Source organism: Orbicella faveolata, unplaced genomic scaffold (genome assembly GCF_042242905.1).
Source record: "Orbicella faveolata isolate gen_17 unplaced genomic scaffold, um_ofav_v1 contig_3, whole genome shotgun sequence".
Classification (NCBI taxonomy): domain Eukaryota; kingdom Metazoa; phylum Cnidaria; class Anthozoa; order Scleractinia; family Merulinidae; genus Orbicella; species Orbicella faveolata.
In genome coordinates this window covers 20,124,163-20,150,028 of record NW_028301558.1, presented here as the reverse complement: position 1 = coordinate 20,150,028, position 25,866 = coordinate 20,124,163, and the positions used below count along the sequence as shown (strand labels likewise).

The window sequence follows — 25,866 nt, the reverse complement described above, 5'->3', positions numbered from 1 at the left end:
TGTTGCAACAACGTGTCCCTGATTTATACGAAGCACTGCTTCGGCCAGCTTAGTCTATAATTCGGTTAGTACCGAGTGGCCGGGCCCCCAAGTAGACGAGTGCGTTCATTTTTTGTCGTCTTCCTGACGAATGTGATCGAAATGCCTTTGACATACCGATTTATACCCACCAGCTCAACAAACTTGAGAAGTCGGTGTCCTCAGAACACCGCTACAGCCACACAAAAGCTGCCTGGTTTTAGCCTTAGTGCACAACATAACTTAAATTACCACTGACACGCCGCTTGCGAGAATAACCCCTCAGGTTATTTTGTTAAGGTGTACCGCGGACCAGCAAAATACTGTATCGCTTCCCAAAAAAACGTATTTCCGCGGTGCCCTTCTTACACGACATTTGTAAATAAAATGGAAGAAGCGTAAAAATAACAGAACAGTTATTATAATAAGAATTAACCGTGACAGTCATTAAAGCTGGACAACATTGTTTATTATCCATCTGCACTTATTATTATTAAGTAACCTAAATATTTCTAGGATAATGAAAAACGTTTTTATTTTAAGTCTTAAAATGGCACAGCGGGCGGGTTGCAGTAGTAAAAACAAATGTATCATAACTGTCAATGAAGGACATGCCAGATAAAAACCATGGTAACTTTATTCTGCAAGTACATTGTTGCAAGCTCTTATGAGCACATACATGTTCGTTATAATTCAAAACTGCAGTCCCCTAAATCTAGTTGCATGTTTTTGCTTCCCGAGCATCTATCAGGGCGGGTTTAAGCGAAGCTGCCCGTGCGGTGTTATAAGGACTAACCAATGGACTTTTGTGAAGGAACGCGAGTCGCTGACGTGGTACTGTGGTAGGTCATATCTTGCAGCAGCACATCTCGACCCTCACTGCGGGGTTTTGGACGACGAATTGACACCATGATGGCTTCCTTAAACTCTGGAATCCTAAACGTGTACACCGCGGCGTTCATGAAAGAGTTACTGTAGTGCAACAGCTTTATAAAGAACACAGTGTTCACAGAAAAGACGCATGTCTTACAAAAGTGAACTAAAATAAAGATGAGTTGAAAGGGAAGCCACGAAAGGACGAAAATAGCCGTGACACACAGCAAGGTCATGCTCAGCCGACGTTCAACCGTTAAATCCTTCTTATCTTTTGCACTGTTATTTTTCTGGTTGATTTTAAAAATGATGGCTATGTAAGCAAAACAGGCTACAGTCAACGACAAGGACAGCGAGAGAATCACAGCGGTGTAGAAGGCTTCTCTCACAATCCGCAAGTAAAACGCAATGCTAATGGCTGCCACGCATCCAGCGAGACACCACGCCGCCGCAACACAACAGAAGTAAGCCTTTCTGGGTATCATCCTGTATTTGAATGGAATCGAGACAGCCAGGAGCCTCTCTAGGGACACAATCACCAGAGTGAACACAGACGCAAGTCCAGACAAGATATCCACTGTTGAATGAATCATCGGCAACATGAGGCTCTGGTTCCACGTCTCTGGATGCACCAGGTAGGAGATAAACAGAGGAACGGACAAGGCTCCGACCATGAAGTCAGCAATGGACAAGTTGATCAGGAAGTAGTGGGTATGCTTTCGACGTGGTTTTGTTTTCATAAACGCAGTAATGGACACAGTGTTGACCAACATTATCAAGATGGCCACAATACTGTATGACGTTCCCCAGAATGCAGCTTGCACGCTCGAGAGAGTGGTTGGTACTCGTCTTTGGTGAACTGAGGAATTGTTCATGGTTAATCTGCGATACAACAAGAAAACGAACAAATCATCAGTGACTTGCAAACACCATCATTTCACCGTTTGGTGTTAACGAAGCCCGCCAGTCGTAACATTAAATAGGCAACGTGTGTCGCATGTAAGTTAGTGTGCTGGTGTTGTTTTGATTTCATAATTGTGTAATATCTTGAAGCTTAATCCTGTTTATCTCCGGCACATTACAGTTAAGCGTGACAAAGTCATAAACATGACCTGACGGATCTATTTAGTTGAATATAAAGCTGATATTGACATTTCACTTTGATTGCATCTTAAGTCAGAGAGATGGTTAAACTAGATATCAAATCGGGGGCAAATATTTTTAAGCTTTTATTTCCTTTCAGAATGTAAACACAATAGCAAAAGTCTTGACAAGCGTTCTTAAATTACATCAAATTTACTCCAATCAATTGCTCCTTTACCATACGAAACAATACATCCCTCTCAACCAAAGCGGGCCGTAAAATAACATCATGACTTAAATGTTACCCAGAGCTGATATCATGTTAGGAGTGTCATATCGTTAAAAATTTCTTCACTTATTTGCTATTATTTTTTATTAATGTGATTATATTCCTTAATTACTTCCTACAAGATGCAAGGAAGAACGTGATTGCCCTCGTAGTTTTCCTAGAGGATGGTCTAGCATAATTTACGGCCGTTTACATCACAATAAGAAGTACACCTGTACTGAATTTTAATTAAATAAAGCGGCTGAGAAGGTTATAAGGAAGCTTAAGGACTGATACTCAGCTAAAAACGAGTCCAAAAGTGTACAATTTTGTTACATTATTGGAGCGCCTCTTTGTATAGAACAGATTGGACATCAAGAGATGATCGATCTACATGATAAGGCCCAGTTCAGACGTCGTGCTTCTGTCGTGCCGAACTAAATTGCAATTAGGTTTGACTGTAACACCGCAGGAAAACAACTCTGATTCAGACGTCGTGCAAGAGTCGAATCAAATTCAGGATTTACTGATGCCTCGTAACAATTCTCCTCCTAACTCCCCGTGGGAACGCAATCTCGCTACATTGATATAATCTATGAATTTTGTGTAGCGCAGCAGAAGCACGATGTTTGAATCGCTGCAGTGCCAGAGTCGTGTAGCACGGCAGAGCTTGTCGAACTTAACTGTTTGCCGAACTTAATTCAAAAGTTTGATTCAGACGCCGTGCTTCTGCCGTGCTTTTGACGAACTTAATTCCTGAATTTAGTTCGGCACGGCAAAAGCACGACGTCTGAACTCGGCCTTAGCCGATTTTTCCAAGCGTGTTGTTTGTTTGTTTGTTTGTTTGTTTGTTTGTTTGTTTGTTTGTTCTTCTAAATCTCATCTAAACCTTCTTTTATGTACATTTGGGAGGCACCGCAGCAAAAGTGATTTTTCACGCCGGCAGTGATGCTCTCAAAGTCACGGGGCCGACTCAAACCCTACGGCTTGCCACAACAGCATGTATCTCATGTAGATAGGCGCGAGTTTACCTTCAGGCCAAAATTTATGATTCTGGCCAACTAATCAGTCACCTCAAGCTGGAGTCTACCTTTTTTATTCGAGGGTCGACAGCAGCGGAAGAAGTCAAGTCCAAATGTTGAGGGAACAATGTGGAAGTTCGATGGCATAACATTTTGGATCTTTTTAGTCTAAACTATTAAAAAAAGAAATTCTATTAAGCTCTTAGCCTTTGTCGTGGGATTTATATGCTTTGTCTTGAACAAAAATGACACTGTTAATGGCAGAAGAAAAAAAACAGAGCGTTTAGGTGGCCAAACGGTGAAAGGTTTCTAGTTGCGTCTACTTGCGATTTTGTATTTTCTGCATACGAGCCAAGTGGCCAATCAGGCTGGAACTTATCCAGGTTTCAGTAGCATGAAGTGACTAGGAGTATTTCTACTCCCCCCTGGATGGGATGCTAGTCCATCGACTCCCTGCATTAAATGTGTTGTCGTCATTTTCGCCTACTAAAGGAACGAACAAATAGTGGATCCAGCTAAACTTGGTTTCGGTTCTTTTGTTTGTTTGTTTGTTTGTTTTTGTCAGGTGTTGTTTTGTTATTGTTTTTGCTTATTTACTTGTTTATTTGCTTATCTGTTGGTTTGTTTATTTGTTTTATAGTGGTTAATTGTGGCTGTTCAAAATTAATTTGCTGCAAAGCCTGGTTTTCACTACGACATAAGTACAAGCACAAGCAAAAGCACAACGGAAACTATAGCGACGGTTTTCCACAAGTTGCTCGGCAACTTTTTGGCAACTTCTTGTGTTTCGAGCAACATTTTCGTTTCGAGCAACTTTTTGCATTCTGGGCAATTTCTAGTTTTCTATCAATTTTGAGAAACCGGAGCTGCTTTTAGTGCTTAAATTGGCCTTGCTTCCATATTTCACAATGTTTTAGTAGACAATTGATTAATTTCCTGTGAAAAAGAAACCAGATCCCTCTCCCCGTGGGGCAGATCAAGCTGGTGCAAGATGCATGCAGCCGGGCTGTTAGGTTAGCGGTTTTTGATTTTTGTTTAAATCAAAATGGCAGACGAAGATTCACACTCGACGTGTCTCACGTGAAGAATTTGAACAAGATTAATATCAATATTGATGCACAGTCTTTCCTCATAATTTTTTGGGTTTTAATTGAGGACAAAGCTATTTAGCAACGCTGGTTACGCCTCAAAACTGCACAAAAATGCTATGAAACCCTTACTTTTGTTGTACTTTTGCATCAGACAGAAGAGAAGAAGAGTGCAACAATATAGCTTCCTCCAGAAACAGTAGCTTCATCTTAACAAGCTATTCGTTATCAAAGGAGCATCATGTGAAGGTTAAAAGACTGGTTATTGAGTTTAGGGTTTTTGTCAGCTTGTGTGCAACTTTCGAAGCACGCGCGGGGCTACAGCGAGGTTGAATGAATCCAGTTTAATTCGGCGCCTGCTTTCGTTTTCACCTGGTGCTTCTAGAGCTTAATCGAATTTCTGTAGTTTCTCTTGCAAATAAACGGTGAAAAAGTCGGAATTTAAGTCGGAATCCAAAATAACTAAAAAAAATAATTGCGCATGTACGTTTCTTATGAAAAAGCCTGACACATGCGACATGCTGACGTAGTTGGTGCACGTATGATGGAAAATCGAGCGCAGGTGTGAGCAGAAGTTCTCCACTCGTCTCCCACCGGGCAGAAATAGAAGGGAACTTCTCGCAGGGTATATTTTGATATATGGGGTCGAGTCGGAGTCCCGAAGTCAGCTTAAAAGAGTTTTAGTGGAAAAAGACAACCTTACGCGGTTAGCCTGCAATTAGGGACACATTTTGTCGGAATTACTGCAAAGACTTACGTCACGTGTTTTTTCCATAAAAAGATTTCATTTATATTTCACTTACTGGACATTTGTAATAATAGATTTGCGTTATTAAAAACCGCATATGGTCGACGTTTTCACTAAATGTTGTACCACAAAAGAACTATGCGGTCATGAAATTATAAAGGTCCCCACACACTTTATTATCGAGTGCTTCAACAGTTCTCCATTAGGCAAAATTGAAATAAATAATGGTAATTGAACTGAGTGGAGTGCAATTTGGTCTGAAATCATACGCGTGATTTCAAAATCGAACGAGCGCGTAGCGCGAGTTCGATTTGAAATCACAAGTATGATTTCAGACCAAAATTGCACGACATGAAGTTCAATTGCCACTTTATTAGATCCATTTTGAAATCGCACAATTTTATCGCCTTAATTTGTAGACTTTTGGTGTATTGTTCCAGTAGCCGGTTTGTTAAAAAAAAAAAGCGGAACCGGAAACGCCTTTACGTCTCATTTAGTATGCAAAATGATGTCATGTGACGAAAACTCATCCGAGCATGACAAAGAAGCAAGCGGTTTTGAAGTCAGAACGAAAATAGTCTGCTTTCAGGTATAAAAGTTCAATTCTCGTCGCCTGAATCAATGATGGAAGGTCTTTCTTTCTCCTGTGGTTGAGGCTGAGACTTTTCATTGTCTTTGGAGAACGAAATTGAAGGTGCATCCTGCGTAATTCTGCGATGGATTTCTTTTGAGTTGTGAAACTCCCTCGAGTGCACGATGCCCAGTGGATGGTACGTTTTTTTTCTTTCATACCGTTTAATTGCATGATTTTAAGGGAGTCCAGCACGTTATCATCTCCGTTTCTTTTTGTGACCTCGGCGAAGGACTCAATACTCAGGACCTTGTCAAGTTCTTGCGGCGCCATTTGTTTCAAGATATTTCCAAGATGGCGGGACTAACACCAGCTTCGTAAGACGTTCATTCATTCGCTGTTTTGTGGAGCGGGGTGTATTTTGACTATGTTTATTCACAGCGACAGAGTTGAGCTCTTTTGTTGCTTCGTTTGAAACTACCAGAAACCTGGAAACATCTACCTTCTTGAGATGGCCCTGAATTTGTTGTTGTATGGTTTTCGTTTGTTTATGTTTTACTGGACTCGGTATCATACGGATTTTGAGCAGATGTTGAAGAAAAATCGCCAAAATATTCGTCAAAATGGACACTGAAAGTTGGAAACTTCCATTAAAGAAGGTGTTCAGCCTGAAGGAGCTGATAATCGTCATTTAGAAACTGTAATTAATTACATTCGTCAAGTTTTTTGGAAAAAAAAAAACACAATAACAACAAAGTTTTGGCAATACTAGTTGCGAAATTCTCCACACAGTGGCTTTTTGCCTTTCATTTTCCTGAAATTTTATTGTTTACTTTAAACTAATATTGAAATCTGATTTGTTGTTTTGTTTTACTGTCCCATTCTCAATGCCTGAGAAAAAGATGCAATTTGGAGCAAAAAATAGTGCGATTCGTGAATTTATTAAATCCATTTTGAAATCACTGGCTATCCTTGCAATCTGATTGGCTCTCAATGGTGCGATTTATTCACAAATCGCACTATTTTTTGCTCTAAATCGCATCTTTTTCTCAGCCATTGAAAATGGGACAGTAAAACAAAACAACAAATCAGATTTCAAGATTAGTTTAAAGTAAAGAATAAAATTTCAGGAAAATGAAAGGCAAAAAGCCATTGTGTGGAGAATTTAGCAACTAGTATTGCCAAAACTTTGTTGTTATTGTGGTTTTTTTTTCCAAAAAACTTGACGAATGTAATTAAGAGTGCCTGCCTGTAAAAATCAGACAAATTCTTAATTTCGCGGCAAGAGTCGAAAATTCGATTTCGCTCATATTCCTATGGTAGATAGGCTAGGGCATGACAAAAACTACTGGATAGTTTTTTTGGCAAAATATCCTTTTATTTCAAAGAAATATGCAAATTACCAAATTCCGTTAAAATCGTCATTTGACGCACCATTTTATTAAACAAGTTTGAGAGCCTCGCATGCAAAACCACATCATTCTTCCGTCTTTAAAACACTCAAATATTTTTTTGCAATGTTTAAATGTGTACTGGGTTGATTTTAGGGAATGTTGCGTTGTCTTTTTGGGTGCACAATAATTAAATTTCGAAGACATGTATTTCATTCACTTAAAAGTACTTCGTGAATATAATTAATTTTCACCATGTGCGAAACCTTCAAATGGACCAAGCTTCTAGTGGTTGAATTGCAGAAGGATGGTCTACAGATTCCTGTAAAAATTTCTTTGGGCAAATGATTGTGAGCGACGCGAGAGCTTTTCAAAGTACGTCAAAAATGCAAATATTTGACCATCCGTCGTCAAATTTCAATTTACGGGTTAGGCGTATATTTTAGCATGCGCCGCATGACTTGACCTATGTTAAGTTGAAATAGACACAGAGCTGATAATTTCGAAATGTTCTAACCTCACTTGCTGTAAAAGGCAGGTCCAAAACCGATTTGACGTGTTTCTCTCACCATTCGTCGCACATAAGGCAGAAGTTTGCTTTTGTTTACATAACGTCCGATGTACATCGCCAACTGTCAACTTATTTAACGGTCGAATACGATGAATCTGTGACCCTCGTTCGACACATATGATCACCACTGCATCTAAGTCAAAAACGGCTCAGTCATTCGTAGATAGTTGCTTGCTTTGCACTACACCAAAATATTACGTTTGATCATCATGGTTTGATGGCTTGAATCCTTGCTTGCAGCGGTTCCTTATTCGTCACGCAATTCTGTCATCCCATTTTAGGGGGTAGGGGCGGGACAATTTCTATCCTAATACGTAAGGCTCCGTAAGGCTTGGAATCACTGGGAGCACACAATCGTGTTGAGCAGGAAGAGATTAAATTAAGAAATGAAAAGAATGAATAATTTACCATTGCCCCTGTTGTTATCTTTTACTGGACACCGCTACCTACCATGCCCCTGCGTAATACTGTAACGCTAAACTCATACCTAGGTCTTTTCGCGCTATGCAATTATTTTTGGTTTACATGTAATACAGTGGGCTATCCCCGGGGAAATGGGTGGCGACCGCTTAAATAGAGGTTGGTGTACCTTGAATATTTAATTTTTCACCATCGGGCTATAAATTTCTTGGCGAACATGGAGTCAATTCAATACAATCATGATAGACGTGTGTTTGAATTATCACTCGTCATGCACCTTCAATTTCAGACTCTTATCTGCCATCGCCCTTTCCAAAACAAAGTTCTTAAATTTTGGGTGGCCGCTTAATAGGGGTAAAGACAATAATGAAACCCTTATCGGAATGACCAAATGATGGCCGCGGAGGTAACTGGTCAATAGGTGTTTTATTAACAATATTTTACTGACGATAATTTTGGACTGTATTGACAACAGTCCTCTATTTTCTGTTACATACCAATGCCTCGCCACTAAGCAAACAAACTACGCCAAATAAAATGGCATGGCCAGGGCTATTTGTTCACGTAATTACTTATTAAATTTAGTCTGTTTTTCTCACCAATTAGACACGTTGTGATTTCCTATTTTTATTTCAGCTAGTTCTTGCTTCATTAATCTATAATTTTTTTATGGCGATTTTCTTAAAATTTTAGTGAGTACAGGTACTAGCTTTATCAGCTGTTGTCTGAAACATCAGAACGTACAACAAACGTGATTTGGACCGAAGCCACGTACACCATAGAATATCATTATATAAATATACACATATATTATTATATATATGAAAAAACAGATGAACAATGATTTAATTGTTTCTATTATCCTGAGAGTACTCCATAGAAAATAGATCAAAATGTGCAGCATATGCCGTGACAGCATTGCGTGACGAACAATAACTGCTGTAAGATTGTGCTGCGCCAGTCAGCAATGGTCAGCAAGCGATCAAAGGCAATATTTTGGCGCAGCGCAAAGCAAGCAACTATCTACAAATGACTCAGCCGTTTTAGACTTAGATACAGTGATGTTCATATGCGCAGAAAGATGGTCACAGATTCATAGTATTCGACCAATAATAGGTTGACAGTAGGCGGTGTACATCGGACGTTAACCTTGTGTAAACAAAAGCAAAGATCTGCTTTATGTGCGACGAATGGTGAGAGTCGACTAGAAACACATCAAATCGGCTTTGGACCTGCCTTTTACAGCAAATAAGGTTAGAACATTTCGAAATTATCAGCTCTGTGTCTATTTCAACTTAACATAGGTCAAGTCATGTGGCGCATGCTAAAATATACGCCTAACCCGTAAATTGAAATTTGACGACGGATGGTCAAATATTTGCATTTTTGACGTACTTTGAAAAGCTCTCGCGTCGCTCACAATCATTTGCCCAAAGAAATTTTTACAGGAATCTGTAGACCATCCTTCTGCGATTCAACCACCAGAAGCTTGGTCCGTTTGAAGGTTTCGCACATGGTGAAAATTAATTATATTCACGAAGTACTTTTAAGTGAATGAAATACATGTCTTCGAAATTTAATTATTGTGCACCCAAAAAGACAACGCAACATTCCCTAAAATCAACCCAGTACACATTTAAACATTGCAAAAAAATATTTGAGTGTTTTAAAGACGGAAGAATGATGTGGTTTTGCATGCGAGGCTCTCAAACTTGTTTAATAAAATGGTGCGTCAAATGACGATTTTAACGGAATTTGGTAATTTGCATATTTCTTTGAAATAAAAGGATATTTTGCCAAAAAAAACTATCCAGTAGTTTTTGTCATGCCCTAGCCTATCTACCATAAAAATATGAGCGAAATCGAATTTTCGACCCTTGCCGAGTTATTTTCCATTTTTATGGACAGGGACTCTTAATTACAGTTTCTAAATGACGATTATCAGCTCCTTCAGGCTGAACACCTACTTTAATCGAAGTTTCCAACTTTCAGTGTCCATTTTGATGAATATTTTGGCGATTTTTCTTCAACATCTGCTCAAAATCCGTATGATACCGAGTCCAGTAAAACATAAACAAACGAAAACCACACAACAACAAATTCAGGGCCATCTCAAGAAGATAGATGTTTCCAGGTTTCTGGTAGTTTCAAACGAAGCAACAAAAGAGCTCAACTCTGTCGCTGTGAATAAACATAGTCAAAATACACCCCGCTCCACAAAACAGTGAATGAATGAACGTCTTACGAAGCTGGTGTTAGTCCCGCCATCTTGGAAATATCTTGAAACAAATGGCGCCGCAAGAACTTGACAAGGTCCTGAGTATTGAGTCCTTCGCCGAGGTTACAAAAAGAAACGGAGATGATAACGAGCTGGACTCCCTTAAAATCATGCAATTAAACGGTATGAAAGAAAAAAACGTACCATCCACTGGGCATCGTGCACTCGAGGGAGTTTCACAACTCAAAAGAAATCCATCGCAGAATTACGCAGGATGCACCTTCAAATTCCTTCTCCAAAGACAATGAAAAGTCTCAGCCTCAACCACAGAAGAAAGAAAGACCTTCCATCATTGATTCAAGCGACGAGAATTGAACTTTTATACCTGAAGCAGACTATTTTCCTTCTGACTTCAAAACCGCTTGTTTCTTTGTCATGCTCGGATGAGTTTTCGTCACATGACATCGTTTTGCATACTAAATGAGACGTAAAGGCGTTTCCGGTTCCGCTTTTTTTTTTTAACAAACCGGCTACTGGAACAATACACCAAAAGTCTACAAATTAAGGCGATAAAATTGTGCGATTTCAAAATGGATCTAATAAAGTGGCAATTGAACTTCATGTCGTGCAATTTTGGTCTGAAATCATACTTGTGATTTCAAATCGAACTCGCGCTACGCGCTCGTTCGATTTTGAAATCACGCGTATGATTTCAGACCAAATTGCACTCCACTCAGTTCAATTACCATTATTTATTAAATCCATTTTGAAATCACTGGCTATCCTTGCAATCTGATTGGCTCTCAATGGTGCGATTTATTCACGAATCGCACTATTTTTTGCTCCAAATCGCATCTTTTTCTCAGCCAATGAGAATGGGACACTAAAACAAAACAACCAATCACTTTTCAAGGCTTTTTTAAATTAACCAATCACATTGCAGGAAAATGAAAGACAAAAAAGCCATTGTTTGGCAAATTTGGCAACTTTTGTTGCCAAAATTTCGTAAAGTTTGAAAAATGGATGAATTTAATTACTTACATTATCTAAATGATGATGAACAGCTCCTCCAGGCTGAAAATCAACTTTTCCGGGAGTCGTTTCCAACTTTCAGTATAGTTTGTGACGATTATTTTGGCGATATTTCTTTACCATCTGCTGAAGAAGCTCCGTGTGATCCCGAGTCCAGGAAAACAGAAACAAACGAAGAAAACACAGCAACAAATCCAGAGACAACCAATGAAGTAGACGTCTCGAGGTTTCCTGTAGTGTCAAGCGATGAAATACAAGAGCTGAAGTCTGTTGCAGTGAATAAAAATACGTCCCGCTCTACAAAACAGTGGATGAACGTGTTCCAAAGCTGGGCAAAGTCCCGCCATCTTGAAAATGTCAGCATCGAAACAATGTCGCCGGAAGAGTTAGACAAGGTCCTGACGAAGTTCTACGCCGAAGCGAAAAAAAGGGACGGAGATGATTACGAGCCAGAATCACTGAAAATCATGCAAAGTGCGATTGAACGTCATCTAAAGGACAAAAACTATCCACTGAGTATCGTGCGATCGAGAGAGTTCCATAACTCACAAGAAGTCCTCAACGCGAAGCCACTTTCTCTGCGCCAGCAAGGAAAGGGTAAGAGACCAAACAAAGCCCAGCCACTAACACCAGACGAGGAATCTGCCCTGTGGGAGAAAGGTCAGCTGGGGGATTTCAATGGAAAGGTACTGACCAATGTGAACTTTAAAAACTTGACTGAACAACTTGGCTTACGCGGTCGCCAGGAACACTACGACGCGTACGTGGAGGACCTTGTGATAAGACAGCAAGAAGATGGCACTGAAGTCGTAGAGTTCTGCGAAGGTCCAACCAAAACACGAAGCGGTGGTCTGTCAATCAGGCGAAGAACTACACCACAGGTTATGTACAGCACCGACGGCGGAAAAACCGATCCAGTGCGGCTCTTGAAGCTTTGGTTGTCTAAGCGACCGGAGGGAATGAAGGACACAGGGCCTCTCTATCTGAGCGTCATAAATCGTCCTCAGTCACCAGATGTCTGGTACACCAAAATTCGAATGGGACAAAACACCATCGGCAATATCATGAAATCCATGGCCTCCTGTCTCAAGACAAATAAGAAGTTGACGAACCACAGCATGAGGAAAACATTGGTGTCAAAACTGAAGAATTCTGGTCAACCACGCAATGTCATCTGCGAAATAACAGGCCATGCTCGTGAATCTTCCTTAGACGACTACGATGAAATAAATGAGAACCAAAGGAAAGAACTGTCTCACATAATCAGTGAATTCCGATATAAAGAAGGGCATAACGAAAAAAGTCCAAACGAGGTCTCCAACCAAACCAGTGCAAATGAAACCTCCAATCAAGCACTTGCAGTCCAGCGCCAACGAGCACCACTGGCTCCTATTCACCAACAACAAGGCCAAATACATCAGGCAATGATGGGCTTCAATCCTGATTTTCAGCCAACTGGATGGTCCGGATTTCCACCAAGCTTTCCTTCGCAGTTCCAGTACCGCATGGCAGCTTTCACTTCTTCTGGCAGCCCCGTTCCATCGGCGAGTTACACGGGTTGCACGTTCAATTTCTACTCCAAAGACGTCAATGAGAAGTCAGAACCACGGAAGAAACGGAGGGCTTACATCATTGAGTCGGATGACGAAGATTGAACTTTCAAGTGGACTGTTTTGTTTTGCTAATGACTTGAGCAAATTTTAACCGCTTGAGATGGAATGTGTTTTTCCTTCGTTACGCTCGAATGAGTTTTTGACACATGACGTTGACATGTAAGTCTTCATGTTTTCAAAATGAGATGTAAACGCGTTTCCGGTTCCGCTTTTTGACAAACCGGCTATTGGTTCAATAAATACTGGTACTGGGCTATTAAACTGTGCGATTTCAAAATGACTTTAATAAAGTGGTAATTGAACTTCGGGTCGTGCAATTTTGGTCTGAAATCATACTTGTGATTTCAAATCGAACTCGCGCTGCGCGCTCGTTCGATTTTGAAATCACGCGTATGATTTCAGACCAAATTGCACTCCACTCAATTCAATTACCATTATTAATTCACCATCATTCCCATTGCTGTCCCTCTTGATATCAAGGTTACATTTACTTCCAATGTATAACTTCTGCTTGATAAAGAAACATTTACAACCAGAGGCAATTCCACACATCTTAAGCAAACATTACAACTGAACTTTACCCTGAAAACTTAAGCTTAACTTACTCGTACGTACAAGACAACCCGGGAAGACAACAATGGCTTACGTTTTACCTGTTGTTGTTGACTCGTACCTCCGTATGTATCGATGTTTTCATCAGCTGTATGCCACCAAAAACTGCTTGAAATCGTGCACAGAGAAGAAGTGAAGATAAACTGAATTTTGTCCGCCAAAGTAGAGTTTTTAAACAGTGAAAAAGGACCAAGAGAACGGTGCAAGCTTCAACATTTCACACCTTTCAAAAAGGACGCCAAAAAAATGGCGCGAGAACCGAGAGAACCTGGTATCTAATGTGGAAAACCGCTGATCCGTGCTTGTTGAAGGTCGGACACTCAGAATGCTGATGTAGGTCGTTTCTCTCATTTCGTTACAAGTCGTTTCGAAACACATTCAAGGTCAATTTCGTTTCAAAAGTAACCTCAAGGAAAAAAATCTGATTAAAGTGTTTTCCGTAATACATTTTGTGATTTCTTGTTCAAGCGTAATGCAATGTTGATATGATGGCAGGGAGTCGACTGAGGAAGCTATTGGGCCGTTATTTAGGAGTTTCGTTGCCTGCGGGCTCCGGAGTTAAACTCATCCCACAGAGAAAAGATATTTGTCTGTAGGTCTCGGGACTTTCTCCACTGAATACACCAAGACTTCTCCGAAACGAACTTGATTCCTCTTACTAACCAAACTTTGCGCAGCTTTACGTGTCTCTAATCAGTTTAACTTTGCGGAACTTTACGTATCCCGTAGTGTCCAATTTGTGGTTTCGTGCTGTGTTAACCATTTCAGACGAGACGGGTCACACAAAGAGAAATCGCTTTGTAGTGATTACCCCGAAAGCGTCGGTCAAAACCGAATGAGTGGAATTCGAAGTTACAACAAAGCGTGTCAATTTCTTGACTCAAGCAAAACACATGCGCTGCGCCGACAACATGAACCAAAAAAGTACAATAGTTCTGGTCAACGAACGAATACACGGTCGTGCTCCTGCGTATGTCCATATTCAATAAGAATTTTCCAGGTCCACGTCACGGTTGTAAACGCCTTGAATACTCTAGAATTCTATAGCTTTGGCGTCAAGATCACGTATTCCAGGATAAACGTATACACGCGCAGATCGCATATACTTTGAATTCATAGTCTAAATTTTGCTTCCAGGAGAATGCTATGCACCCGAACTGTTACCTTCTTTTATAAAGTTCTTTTTACAGAGGATTCGCCGTCATACGCTAGGATTACGACAGATGTGTGGTATACTTTAACGAAAATCCTCGAACGATTATGAACGGAGCGTATTCCACCATATTCGACACGAATATTTCAGGTGTACGTCACGTGTTGTGTGCGGCTTGAATACTCTAGGATTCTATTGCGTCACAATCACATATTCGAGTCTAGAATACTCTAGAATATTTTGGCTTTCACGCAGTGTAAATTGTTGTGCAAGACCGACTCCTAGATAACCGCGTTCCATTGAAACTGAAAATGAAAATATCTGTTGAGCAAGTACGTACATATGTTTAGTCTGGTTTCCAATTTTAAGTTGATGTCGCTTTTGGTTATCAATGGAATCTCTAAATATTAAGGAATAATGTAAATTGAACACCTTTGTAAGTTATCTTTTACTTTATGAATTCATTGTTCGGTTGTGCGTATCTCTAGTGTCTGTCTGTCATTTTGGAGAGTCCCGCACCGCAACTGGCTCTCCAAAAACGATATTTTATTTTATTTTATTTTATTTTATTTTATTTTATTTTATTTTCCTCTAATTTAGTGAAACGTAAATTATTAAATACTTTACTCACTTTGGTGTCCGGTCGAATTTAGGCTTTCGCCAGTTGCGAAATTCTCTCAAATCTTTAAAGTTTTCATGCTAGTTTTGCAAGTTAAAGCTAGCAAAATGTTTTTCGCCACGAACGTCAAAATTTATTAAGCATCTTAAATCGACTTTTGTCTTGTGCTTAGACTCAAACAATGCGTGGACAGAAAAAAGGTTCTTCTGGAAAACCTCTTCCGCCAAAAAGCCAATCAATAAAGCGACGCACAAAAAGTTGAACTTACCTTCCTGAAATGTTTGGCGTAAAGTTGCTGAGTGACAAAATTAAATATTCTCACTTGGCTCTTGATCTTAATTGTAAGTCTAGCTAGCTCACGCTGGCGCTGGAAGTAACTTCTCTGACAGCTTGGTCGAGAACTGATATCAGAGAGCGATTCGCTGAACATTTTAACCGATCTCAAGATAAATTATCAAAATTTAATGAGGTTTTGGTAGAATTAGGATCCGATCCAATTGGACTGGACCACATGGTGGATGGTGGACTTCTGCCGGTTTTTTTTTTTTTTTTTTAATGTTGTTTCGAATTATTTTGAACACCAACTGAACTTTCCATGACTATAAAAGCAAAACCTCATGGAAAATATTATCAAACAATGCAAATTGCGTCCGTTTGTAATTGACTTTGGACTGATAGAAACATTACTTTGATTTCATGAAATGCAGTAAGACCTTCTTTAAAAATCTTACTAGAACAACTCAAAACGGCCGGTTCTTGGAGATCAAAACAGATGTCGCCAACATTAATCAGGAGGAACTGTAAAATAGGTTTTAACGACCCAAAAAGAGGCACTACAAGTCTGCAACGTGTGTGTTTGTTTTGAGAAGGAAAAAAAAGATGGAAAACGGGATATTGTCTCAGATCCTCTCCAATCCTGAATTCACAAAACATAAAATATTCATGATAGAACGATATCTCTTCCTTTTTGTTGTGAAATCCACGTCTATGATGATAAATGATCGCTCGTGTTATGCAAAAGAACTTAAAATTGTTATCTTCACTAAAGAGCTGCATATACATAATAAAATTCAGACTTTTCTGCCACAACAAGAGTACAAAGTTACCCGGAAGTAATCCGCCAATAAAATTCATTCACGATGTATTCCTTGCCTGTCAGAATATATAAATTACCGCGTAAAAAAGAAATTCGTGACTTAAACCGCTGAAATAGCACTACTTCGTAAATAAAACCTCTCGTAGAATTTCTTCTTTCACGAAACGTTTACTGAAAAAGAAAGTAATTAGGCCTGTTTTTTCTTGGATTAGACAATAAAATGACGGCACTTCTTCAGGACTTTAATAAATCTTGAAAATGACCCCTCCAGATACTTTTCATGACGTAAAGAAATTCGCAAGACATTCATGAGTGGACAAGTCAGTGAACACTAATATATGGAAATTACTTTAATCCCGCTCATCTTCTCTTTAACACTTAACACCTACAAAAACCATGGAGTTTCACCTGCATGTAATTACTCGCACGAAAATGCAAAACCAAATTCCGTATTCTTTAGTATCGTGAGAAACACGATCAAATGGAGCAGATTTATGTTCTAATAATTGACTAAGCGTAATGGGACATTTTGACCAAAAGCGTTCAATTTTATTTTTCACCCAGACGAAGCTTAAAAAAAATAGACTTTGGTCAAATTCAGATCAAAATTATCCCCACAGCGCCAATGGGAAAAAAGTGCGCAAATTTTATCCGATGAGTTACGTTACTTTACGTTGCGTTAATTTTCTCTTTATACGTTAGCTCATAAATTTAAATGGATCGATTTTTTCTGATAATTATCATATGCAAAATTTTTGTCAGATAAGGATTTTCTAACTCAATAAATTACTCTTTTGACATTCCCAGTAATTTACGACATCAGTAATTTTTTATTCTGCTGCTGTTTAGCGCGGTGCGTTCTCACGAGAGAGAAGTGGCTACATTAGGGTGCTGAGACTGCGAAGTACGGACTGGAAATCATCTTTGTCCGGTTAATTCCCGTTTTCATGGCATGAATTGATTAGCGTCTCACTCGTGTCTTTGTCTTTTGAAATATAAACACCACAAACATACTAGCTCATAAGAGCTGCTCTGGCTGCATACTAGGATTTATAGTGTGAGTACAATATCCAGAGGTGAACATTTGAATTGGACATTCTGATTGGTCGAAAAGTTCGGCTTATGGCGTTACATTGACGGTGAAAAAAGCTCACCACCGTTTGCCATTTTGGCAAGTAAAATGGCAGTCAGTTGTTAGATGAAATTTTCATTTATTCGAAAGACATCGCTTCAAGTCCAGGATATTTGAAAGCAGGGGGGAATTTTCAAAGTGACTACTGTCGACCTTGAGCCACAAATGCGTTAAAAACCTCGTGTTTAAGGCATTTAAGAATCGTAGACACAGTAGTTTCATTGATCGCCAACAGGTCAGATCGAGCTCCGGAAATTTATTTTTCTGAGGCACCCACCACACTACGGCGGAGAAATTTGAAAACGGCGTTTTTACTCTCAAAACGTATCAAATGTTTAGTGTTGGAGGAAAATTTTGGGCGGGAAAATCACACCATCATCGTGTAACATCATCGTTTTCGGAAAGCTCGGTTTTCAAATTGTTTTCCATCCACACTTAAATGCGAAGCCGGCGTTTTCAAGTACCGCTGCATACGTTTATGCAAACAAGCAGCTGCTTCTGTGGTTCCTTGGTTTAGTTCGTTATTTTGCAGCTCCGGGCATTCACCTCTGAAAACTATACTAAAACAATGATTCGCCCTAGTGAACATTGGTGACTGAATCTTCATGAGATATTTACCTCGGCTTCGTCTCGGTAAAGTAAAGTAAAACTTTATTTAAACGGGGTAGCCCGTTCAGCTAAGAGGCTGGTATCCATAGGGGCCCTGTATAAATGGCTATCTTTAAAACGGTGAACGGAGAATCGGGGAATAGAGGAATAGCAATGGAATGGGATGGAGAACGAGGAACGGGGAACGGGGAACGGGGAACGGGGAACGGGGAACGGGGAACGGGGAACGGGGAACGGGGAACGGGGAACGGGGAACGGGGAACGGGGAACGGGGAATCTTTAAAATGGGGAATCTTTGAAAGCGAGAATCTTTAAAACGGGGAATCTTTGAAAGCGAGAATCTTTAAAATGGGGAATCTTTAAAAGCGGGGATCTTTAAAATGGAGAATCTTTAAAAGCGGAAATCTTTGACTGTGTGAGCTTATTAGCACTTTTGCCAATTTCTCTCGGAATATGACACCCAAAGAGCCAAACATTTCCAATTACTAAGTTTCACTAGCTCTTAATTAAATGTTTGAAGTTAATTTTTTGTATAGCAAATTCAATGAGGAAAATTGCAGACAATGAAGCCAGCGAAGACTCTCCTATTCAAATGTGCTGAAAGTAAAATAAAGGACCTTTTCGTTTACATAGCCATAGTCAGCAGGTCTCTGATTTATCACTTTAGATGTTGCCAGGAATATGCATGCCTGCCTGTGATTGGTTACCTCAGTACTTTAATTAGGATATTCCTTGACACATTAGTTTTCCATAAATTTACCAGCGTTTAGACTACAGACGCCAAATTATGTCTTCAAAGTGAATAACTTGTAAAGTGCTTGGAATAAAATATGCAAATATAAACTGAACGCAGCAACCTCCGGTCATTTTGGATTTGTGTTCGAGGAAATTTCGGGAAGGCAAATCACATGAATATCGTGATGTCATCGTTTTCAAAAAGATCCATTTGCAAAACAGTACTGTCCACACGAAAACGAAACGCCAGCGTTTTCAAATTCCTCCAGTTTGAAGAGCGTTTTCGAAAAGCTCCATTTTCGTGACGGATATTAATGCAGACGGTAGGCCTAACCCAAAAAATACAGCTGCGTTTACAAATTTCTCCGACGTGATGTGGACAGGGCCTTTGCAACTGCTCTCATACAGTCATACAGGTAGTAAACTATAGTTATCGCACGTGTGATAAAATTTCCTAGGGCACGGTTTCTAACTTAACAGCGGATTTAAAGATGGTGAGAGTGAACTTGAGCGGACGGCAAAATCGACATTTAACATTATGCGTAATTTGCCTCAGTTTCGCTTTCATTAAAGATAGTTGTGAAAAAGTCATTACACACCAAAATGATAAATATTATCTGCAGACAGCAGCAATTTAATCTCTAACTCCATTGACAAAAAGCAAAATGAATAATGACTGGTATACATTTTATATGACAAAAATTTTATCTGCTTCCTAGCTTTTTTTTACGACGGACCAAACATCATTCATTGAAACCTACCCGTTTATTAGTTACATTGTGTTTCCTTTTATTTAAAGATTCTTGTGGTAAAACGAATAGTATTTGGGATTGATTTTAAGCCCAGCACTGGGTGACACCTCAATGCGTCAAGGATGACTTTTAATTTGAAAGTTTTGGCGATGCTTCACACAAATTTGATAGAATATACAGACGGTCACAACGGTCTTGCCAGACTGATCAGAAATTTAAAAACTAGCTTTGTTTTGGCAAACTGCAGGCTTTAAAATCTATTAAAGGTTATGAATCTTAAATTGTCTTTAATCCTCTCTTTTACCTCTACACTCAAAACTACAGTGTAAAGGTTCAAAATTTGTTAAAGGCTCCACGTTGGGTAAGAATGTTTTCCTTTGAAGTTTTCCAATATTAATGCTTAGGACCAGCTCGTGGAAACAGTGTCTATAATTTTAGCCACATTAATCTCGTTGGTATTACTTTATTCAGCGACGTTCCAATAGATTGGAGGAACAACATGTTCTATTTTGCCGGTTGTGATGGCATTGTGCTGTTTGAAAGCTATTTCAATGGCTTTTTTGAGACTTGAATAAGTAAACATTTGACACGACTGAAATAGAACTTACCAGTTAAGCCTTATTTTCAGATTCCAGTTACTTGATGAATAGATCTTTATCGTAAACTTGTTTGTTATGTAGCTTGTAGTATCTAGCCTTAGTTACCACCAAAAATAGAGCGATTTCTTGAGAGAAACTTCTGCCCCTCGCAACTGTTTTTTTTTTTTTTTTTTTTTTTTTTTTAATTTGGAGTTGAGTTTATTGACTGCTTTTAGATTGGTTGGGTTTTGTTTTAGTTTCCTTAATTTTCAATAAATGTTAGACAATGCCTTAAAGTGTGGATCTTGGCAACACGCGAAACAGAATGACTTTGTAAATGCTTCTCAGCAGACGCCCCCTGTTGCGTATATGGCCTGTCTTACCATATTTGGACTGAATATGTGCTTTCCAGCTGTATGCGTCTTACATGCAGTAGGCATTAAAATGAGTTGAGTTGCATTTCAAATAGTGTCTTGTTGTGCCATTCGCCTCGCCTCCCTTGACAAAAACGTTCAGCTATCGAGTACGACTCATATTATATTCGCTGTATGCACCTGGGCAGAAGGAGAATCAACAATTATTGAACGACGTTGAGCAAAATATCGTAATTTGTCAGTGGCGAGCAGATCAATAATGTGCCGCAGCCGAAAGCTGAAGAAAATAATTGATCTGCGAGATACTGACAAAATCACGATATTTTGCAATAACTGAGTTCAATAATTGTTTTATCAATCGAGCAACATTTTTTTTTTCATATTTAAATCACTCTCTGATCTATAGCTCAAAAAAGCGATCTGCCATTTTTCACACAAGAGCGAGGTTATAATTACGCATGAGCAGAATATTATTTGTAGCAAAACACGTTTAGACGGTACTCCGCATGAGCAGACCATTGTTTGTAGGCAGCTATTTGCAGGTCACGTGGTGGACTTTCGGCCAATGACTAGGAAGAAAAAATTGCATCGAATGATAACAGCATTTATTGGTAACACACTGCTTGGATTTATTACATTAGATGTTAGCTCCCCAGAATAGCACAGGCCAAAATAAGCTGTTAAGCTGGCATGCTAACTGAGTTGTCTTTGCCAAGCAATTAGAAACCTTAAGCAATGACCGAGGCGGCGCCAGGAACGACGGCTGGTAAAATGGATTTAATTTTACCTTTCAATTTCGTAGCTATCTGAATCTGCTCAGGACGCCAATCTGTCTGAGAACCTACTCAAGCTAAATTTGTATTACCTGCGACCAATTACGAAACATTTGCCGTCGTCAAAACAATATATAAACCCTGAATATTCGTTCGGCTTATTAGCGTCACCGTAATCGGAGTCAGAAGAGATTTCTTTTCGGCTCGATAAGCCCTTAGTTAATGGAGGGAAATGGTTAAGAAGCCCGGTAAACATCAAAGAAACAAACAAACAGGCTAAGATTTATATGTTGGAAGGTTCTTGACCCTTCAAATCTTTTGTTTCATATTCGCAGACTATGCATGAATTACGAAGTCGCACTGCTTCTATTGGTTGGTTGTATGAGCGCACATGACCAGCTTTCGTACTTTGCCAGGTTTTGTGCGGGGTCAACCCCAAACTAGCCAACAAAAACATGCAACAAAGAACTTTGCCAAGTTTTCTAACCATTCCCTCTACTGTGATTAACTATGGTAAGACAGAAGCACTCCAGTTAGCCTACATGCATCTGAAGAGCAATTTGGCGAAATTTTGCGAGACAGTGCTAGTAGCTAACCGGAGTGCCTTTTAACGCCAACCTACCACTAAACTGAGAAGATTGTACGCTGTTCAAAACATTATTCTCGTTAAACGTATTGACTATTTATTATATGGAGAAGAGTGTTTTACTGGGAACTAAACCACTCGTAGATTCCATACGCCACTTCATCCGGGACCCGAGTGGCGTATTTTCCGTATGTCACCTTTGTGAGTGTCGTATCGTTCAATGACGTCACGATTCCCGCCTTTTGCTTTTGTTGAATTGGTTTCAATATTTAGTCTCCATATAATAAAAATAACATTACACGTTGGCTCGAAGATATGAATTTTATGTTCTCGTGGCAAGAACAATATCTCACGAGTGAGCTTCGCTCACTCGTGAGATATTGTTCTTGCCACTCGAACATAAAATTCATATCTTCTCGCCACCGTGTAATATCCTCTATATATGGGAGAGTCTTTGTTTTCAATATTTTCCTCATTATCATAAGCGATACAGATTCACATGGAGTTACAAAAATATCAGTTCTGAATATTAAAAGGCACAGCGCGATTAACTGTTCCAGTGAACTACTTGACCCGGTGTATTGAATACGTTTTGTGCGACGCGGGTTTAAAAATTTAAAATTTTACAACGAATGCACGAGCTCATTAGAGATTTTATCACCCAGAAATTTGGCAAAGCCAGTTTCTCCTTGAATATTACACCCAAAGACCCAAACATTTCTCCAATTACTAAGTTTCACAAGCTCTTTAAACGTTTGTGGTCAATTCGTGTTTAGCGTGATGCTTTCTCTGGACATTGCCGCGTGCTAATATAAGGAAAAATGTAAACAAGATCGCCAGCAGAGATTCTCCAATTCAAATGTGCTAACAGAAAAATACAGAACCTTCTTTCTGCTTACATAGTCAATAGGGCTCTTGTTTATTACTTTCAATGTTGCCACGTATATGCTTGCCTGCTTGTGATTGGTTACCTCATTAGTTAAGGTATTCCTTTACACATTAGCTTTCCATAAATTTACCAGCATTTAGACTACAGACGCCGAATTATGTCTTTAAAGTAAATAACTTGTTAAGTGCTTGGAATAAAACATGCAAATACCAAAACTGCGAATCAGTTAAATTTTAACACCCAAAACTATAGTTAACGTTTTCCTTCTTGACATATAAGCTTGCTGTAATTATCTCTGTGTTTTACAACTTGTGTAAATTTTTGCAGCGAAGCCTCTAAAGATGTATGTAATTTTTGTAACAAGACACGGCGAATAACAAAAATTTTAGGAACACTAGCTTGTGGACATTACATACCTCTTTAACCTCCTGCTTTTCTCTGGTCTTACTTTTGTTTTTCAGTCGTACTTTGAAACAAATAAACCACCGCACAACAGAAATGCAAGACGTCTAGATCTGAAAGACATGTATGCAGACTGAAAAAATACAGTTCATAAATAGAAAGAGAATTATCAAACCACCTTTGTTCCTTCGAGCATATTTTGTTTCTTTTTGATTACAACAGTTAGAGAAACTACCAGTTTTTGCGAATTAAGTTTTCCTGTCTTATTTGGTCGACCGGAGTATGGTTCGCCAATACTAAGGTTTCATTTTAAACCCTTCGGTACCTGAAATATGGTTACGTCCTTGTTCACGCGTATTAAACTGTCACCCTGGGTTTAATTTGAGCAAATAGCTCCTATTTAGGTCCCGCCCACATTACGCCGGAAAAGTTTGAAAACGTCAGCCTTTTCACTCTGACAACGCATCAAATGTTCTCCGTCCACACTACGCCGGAGAAAATTAAAAACGCAACAATCGCCGCGGTCATTTTGGACTGATGAGTATCGTGATGTCATTGTTTTGGAAAACGGTTCGGTTTTAAAAAATGTTTTCCGTTCAAGGTTAAAACGCAAAGCCGACGTTTTCAAATCCCACCGGTTTAAAGAGCGTTTTCGTAAAGCTCCATTTTCGTGACGGACTAGTGCGAACGGTAGGCCTAACCGTAGAAATACAGCTGCGTTATCAAATTTCTCCGACGTAGTGTGGACTGCGCCTTAGCACCTGCTCTCATACAGTCATACAGGTAGAAAACTATAATTATTGCGCGAGTGATAAAAATTCCTCGGACACAGTTTCTGATTTAAAGATGGCGAGAATGTACTTGACCGGACGCAAAATCGAAATTTAACATTCTGCGTAATTTGCCTTAGTTTCGCTTTCATTTAAAAGAAAATTGCGGGAAAGTCAGTAAGCACCAAAATTATGAATATTATCTGCAGCCAGCAACAATTTAATCGTTAATTAACTCCATTGACAAAAAGCAAAATGAATAATGAATGGCATACATTTTATATGATAAATATTTTATCTGCTTTCTAACTTTTTTACGATGGCCCGACTATCTTGAATTGAAAACTGCCCGTTCATTAGTTACATTGTGTTTCTTTTTATTTAAATTTTCGTCAAAAAAACCGAATAAAAGCTGAGTTGCGATAAAACTACTTAATTTTAAATGTCACTTCGGATGAAGTTTCCATGTCATAAGAATGACGTGAATTTCTAGCGATGTCTCACGCAAATTTGACAGAATATACAGACAGCGACGGTCTTGCCAGACTGATCAGAAAATTAAAAACTAGTTTTCTTTTGGCAAACTGCAGGCTTAACATGTAAAATTTATTGAATTTGATGGCTCTTAAACTGTCCGGCTTTAATCATCTCTTTTACCTCTACACTCAAAAATACAGTGCAAAGGTTCAAAAATTGTTAAAGGCTCCACATTGGGTGATAATGTTTGCCTTTCAAGTTTTCGAATATTAAATCTTAAGGGCCCATTAACCGATTCATGCGCGCGCTCGCGCGCGTTGCTAAGGAGGTGACATTTCACTTCGGTTACTTACGTCAGCCTGAGCGCGGAAAATAATAACAACTCAAAAACTTGCAAATTCGCTTACATTTTAGAAGTTTTTCTTTGTGTTTCACAAAATACAAAGCAAAAAAAAAGTACAAGCAAAGACAAAATGAGAAAGAGAGATAAACAGGAGCAACAGAGAGAGAAAAACTAGCTCCGTGTGGCTTTGTCTGATCTTACCGAAGTGCGCTGGTAGTGTAAATTGCGCACGCGCTGATAGGGTAACTTCCAATATCTATCGGGCGCACTTCCGGTTTCTTTAAATGCTAAAGGAAACGCGGTTTTTCATTAAATCCAGCCTTTTTCGACGAATTTCGATTAAAGCCAATGTTGGAGACATAGTTATGCATTCCTTTTTCGAAATCATGCTTTTTTCAGAGAATTACGAATTTTTCAATATTTTGAAATGCTTTCAAAATCCGACCTTTTAGAAATGAAACAAAATCGATGCATAGCGTAATGAGGATTTAAATTAAAATATTAAATCAATGAAAAAAATCCCGATAAAGTAATTTGCCTGGGAGCCTTTGCATTTTTTTCTGTATTAGTCACATGACCATGGGCGTGGCCTGATGACATCATCACTAATGTTACTGATCATGAAAAAGTTAAAACACATGAAATAACTCTGAACTAACTAAAAATGATGAGGTTATATGAGAATAAATTTTCCTTAGCAACGGCTCGAAAAGATCGGTTAATGGGTCCTTAAGACCGACTCGTGAAAGTCGCTGACTGTAATTTTAGCACTAGCCCCATTAATCTCGCTGGTATTACTTTATTCAGCGACGTTCCAGTAGCCTGTCTGTAGGAACAACATGTTCTATTTTGTCGGTTGTGCTGGCATTAAGCTGTTTGAAAACAATTTTAATGACTTTTTTGAGACTTGAATAAGTTAACATTTGACACGACTGAAATAGAACTTACCAATTAAGCCTTATTTTCAGATTCCAGTTACTTGATGGACAGCTTTTTATCCTAACCTTGTTTTTCTTGTAGCTTGTAGTATTAAGCCTTAGTCACCAGCAA

At 39.1% G+C, this 25,866-nt stretch overlaps 2 protein-coding genes across 2 annotated transcripts; one reads left to right on the top strand and one right to left on the bottom strand.

The window, feature by feature from the left end:
• Window positions 1–637: 637 nt before the first annotated feature.
• Window positions 638–25,161, bottom strand: LOC149106786 (adenosine receptor A1-like). Its single transcript, XM_089298485.1, has 2 exons — window positions 23,241–25,161; window positions 638–1,773 (listed from the first exon to the last, which is right to left on the bottom strand). Exon 2 carries the CDS (start codon window positions 1,764–1,766, stop codon window positions 810–812), a length of 957 nt encoding a protein of 318 aa, XP_089154611.1. The 5' UTR covers window positions 1,767–1,773; window positions 23,241–25,161; the 3' UTR covers window positions 638–809.
• Window positions 11,545–13,448, top strand: LOC149106787 (zinc finger MYM-type protein 3-like). Its single transcript, XM_089298489.1, has one exon. The coding sequence runs from the start codon at window positions 11,615–11,617 to the stop codon at window positions 12,956–12,958; it is 1,344 nt and encodes a 447-aa protein (XP_089154615.1). The 5' UTR covers window positions 11,545–11,614; the 3' UTR covers window positions 12,959–13,448.
• Window positions 25,162–25,866: the final 705 nt, after the last annotated feature.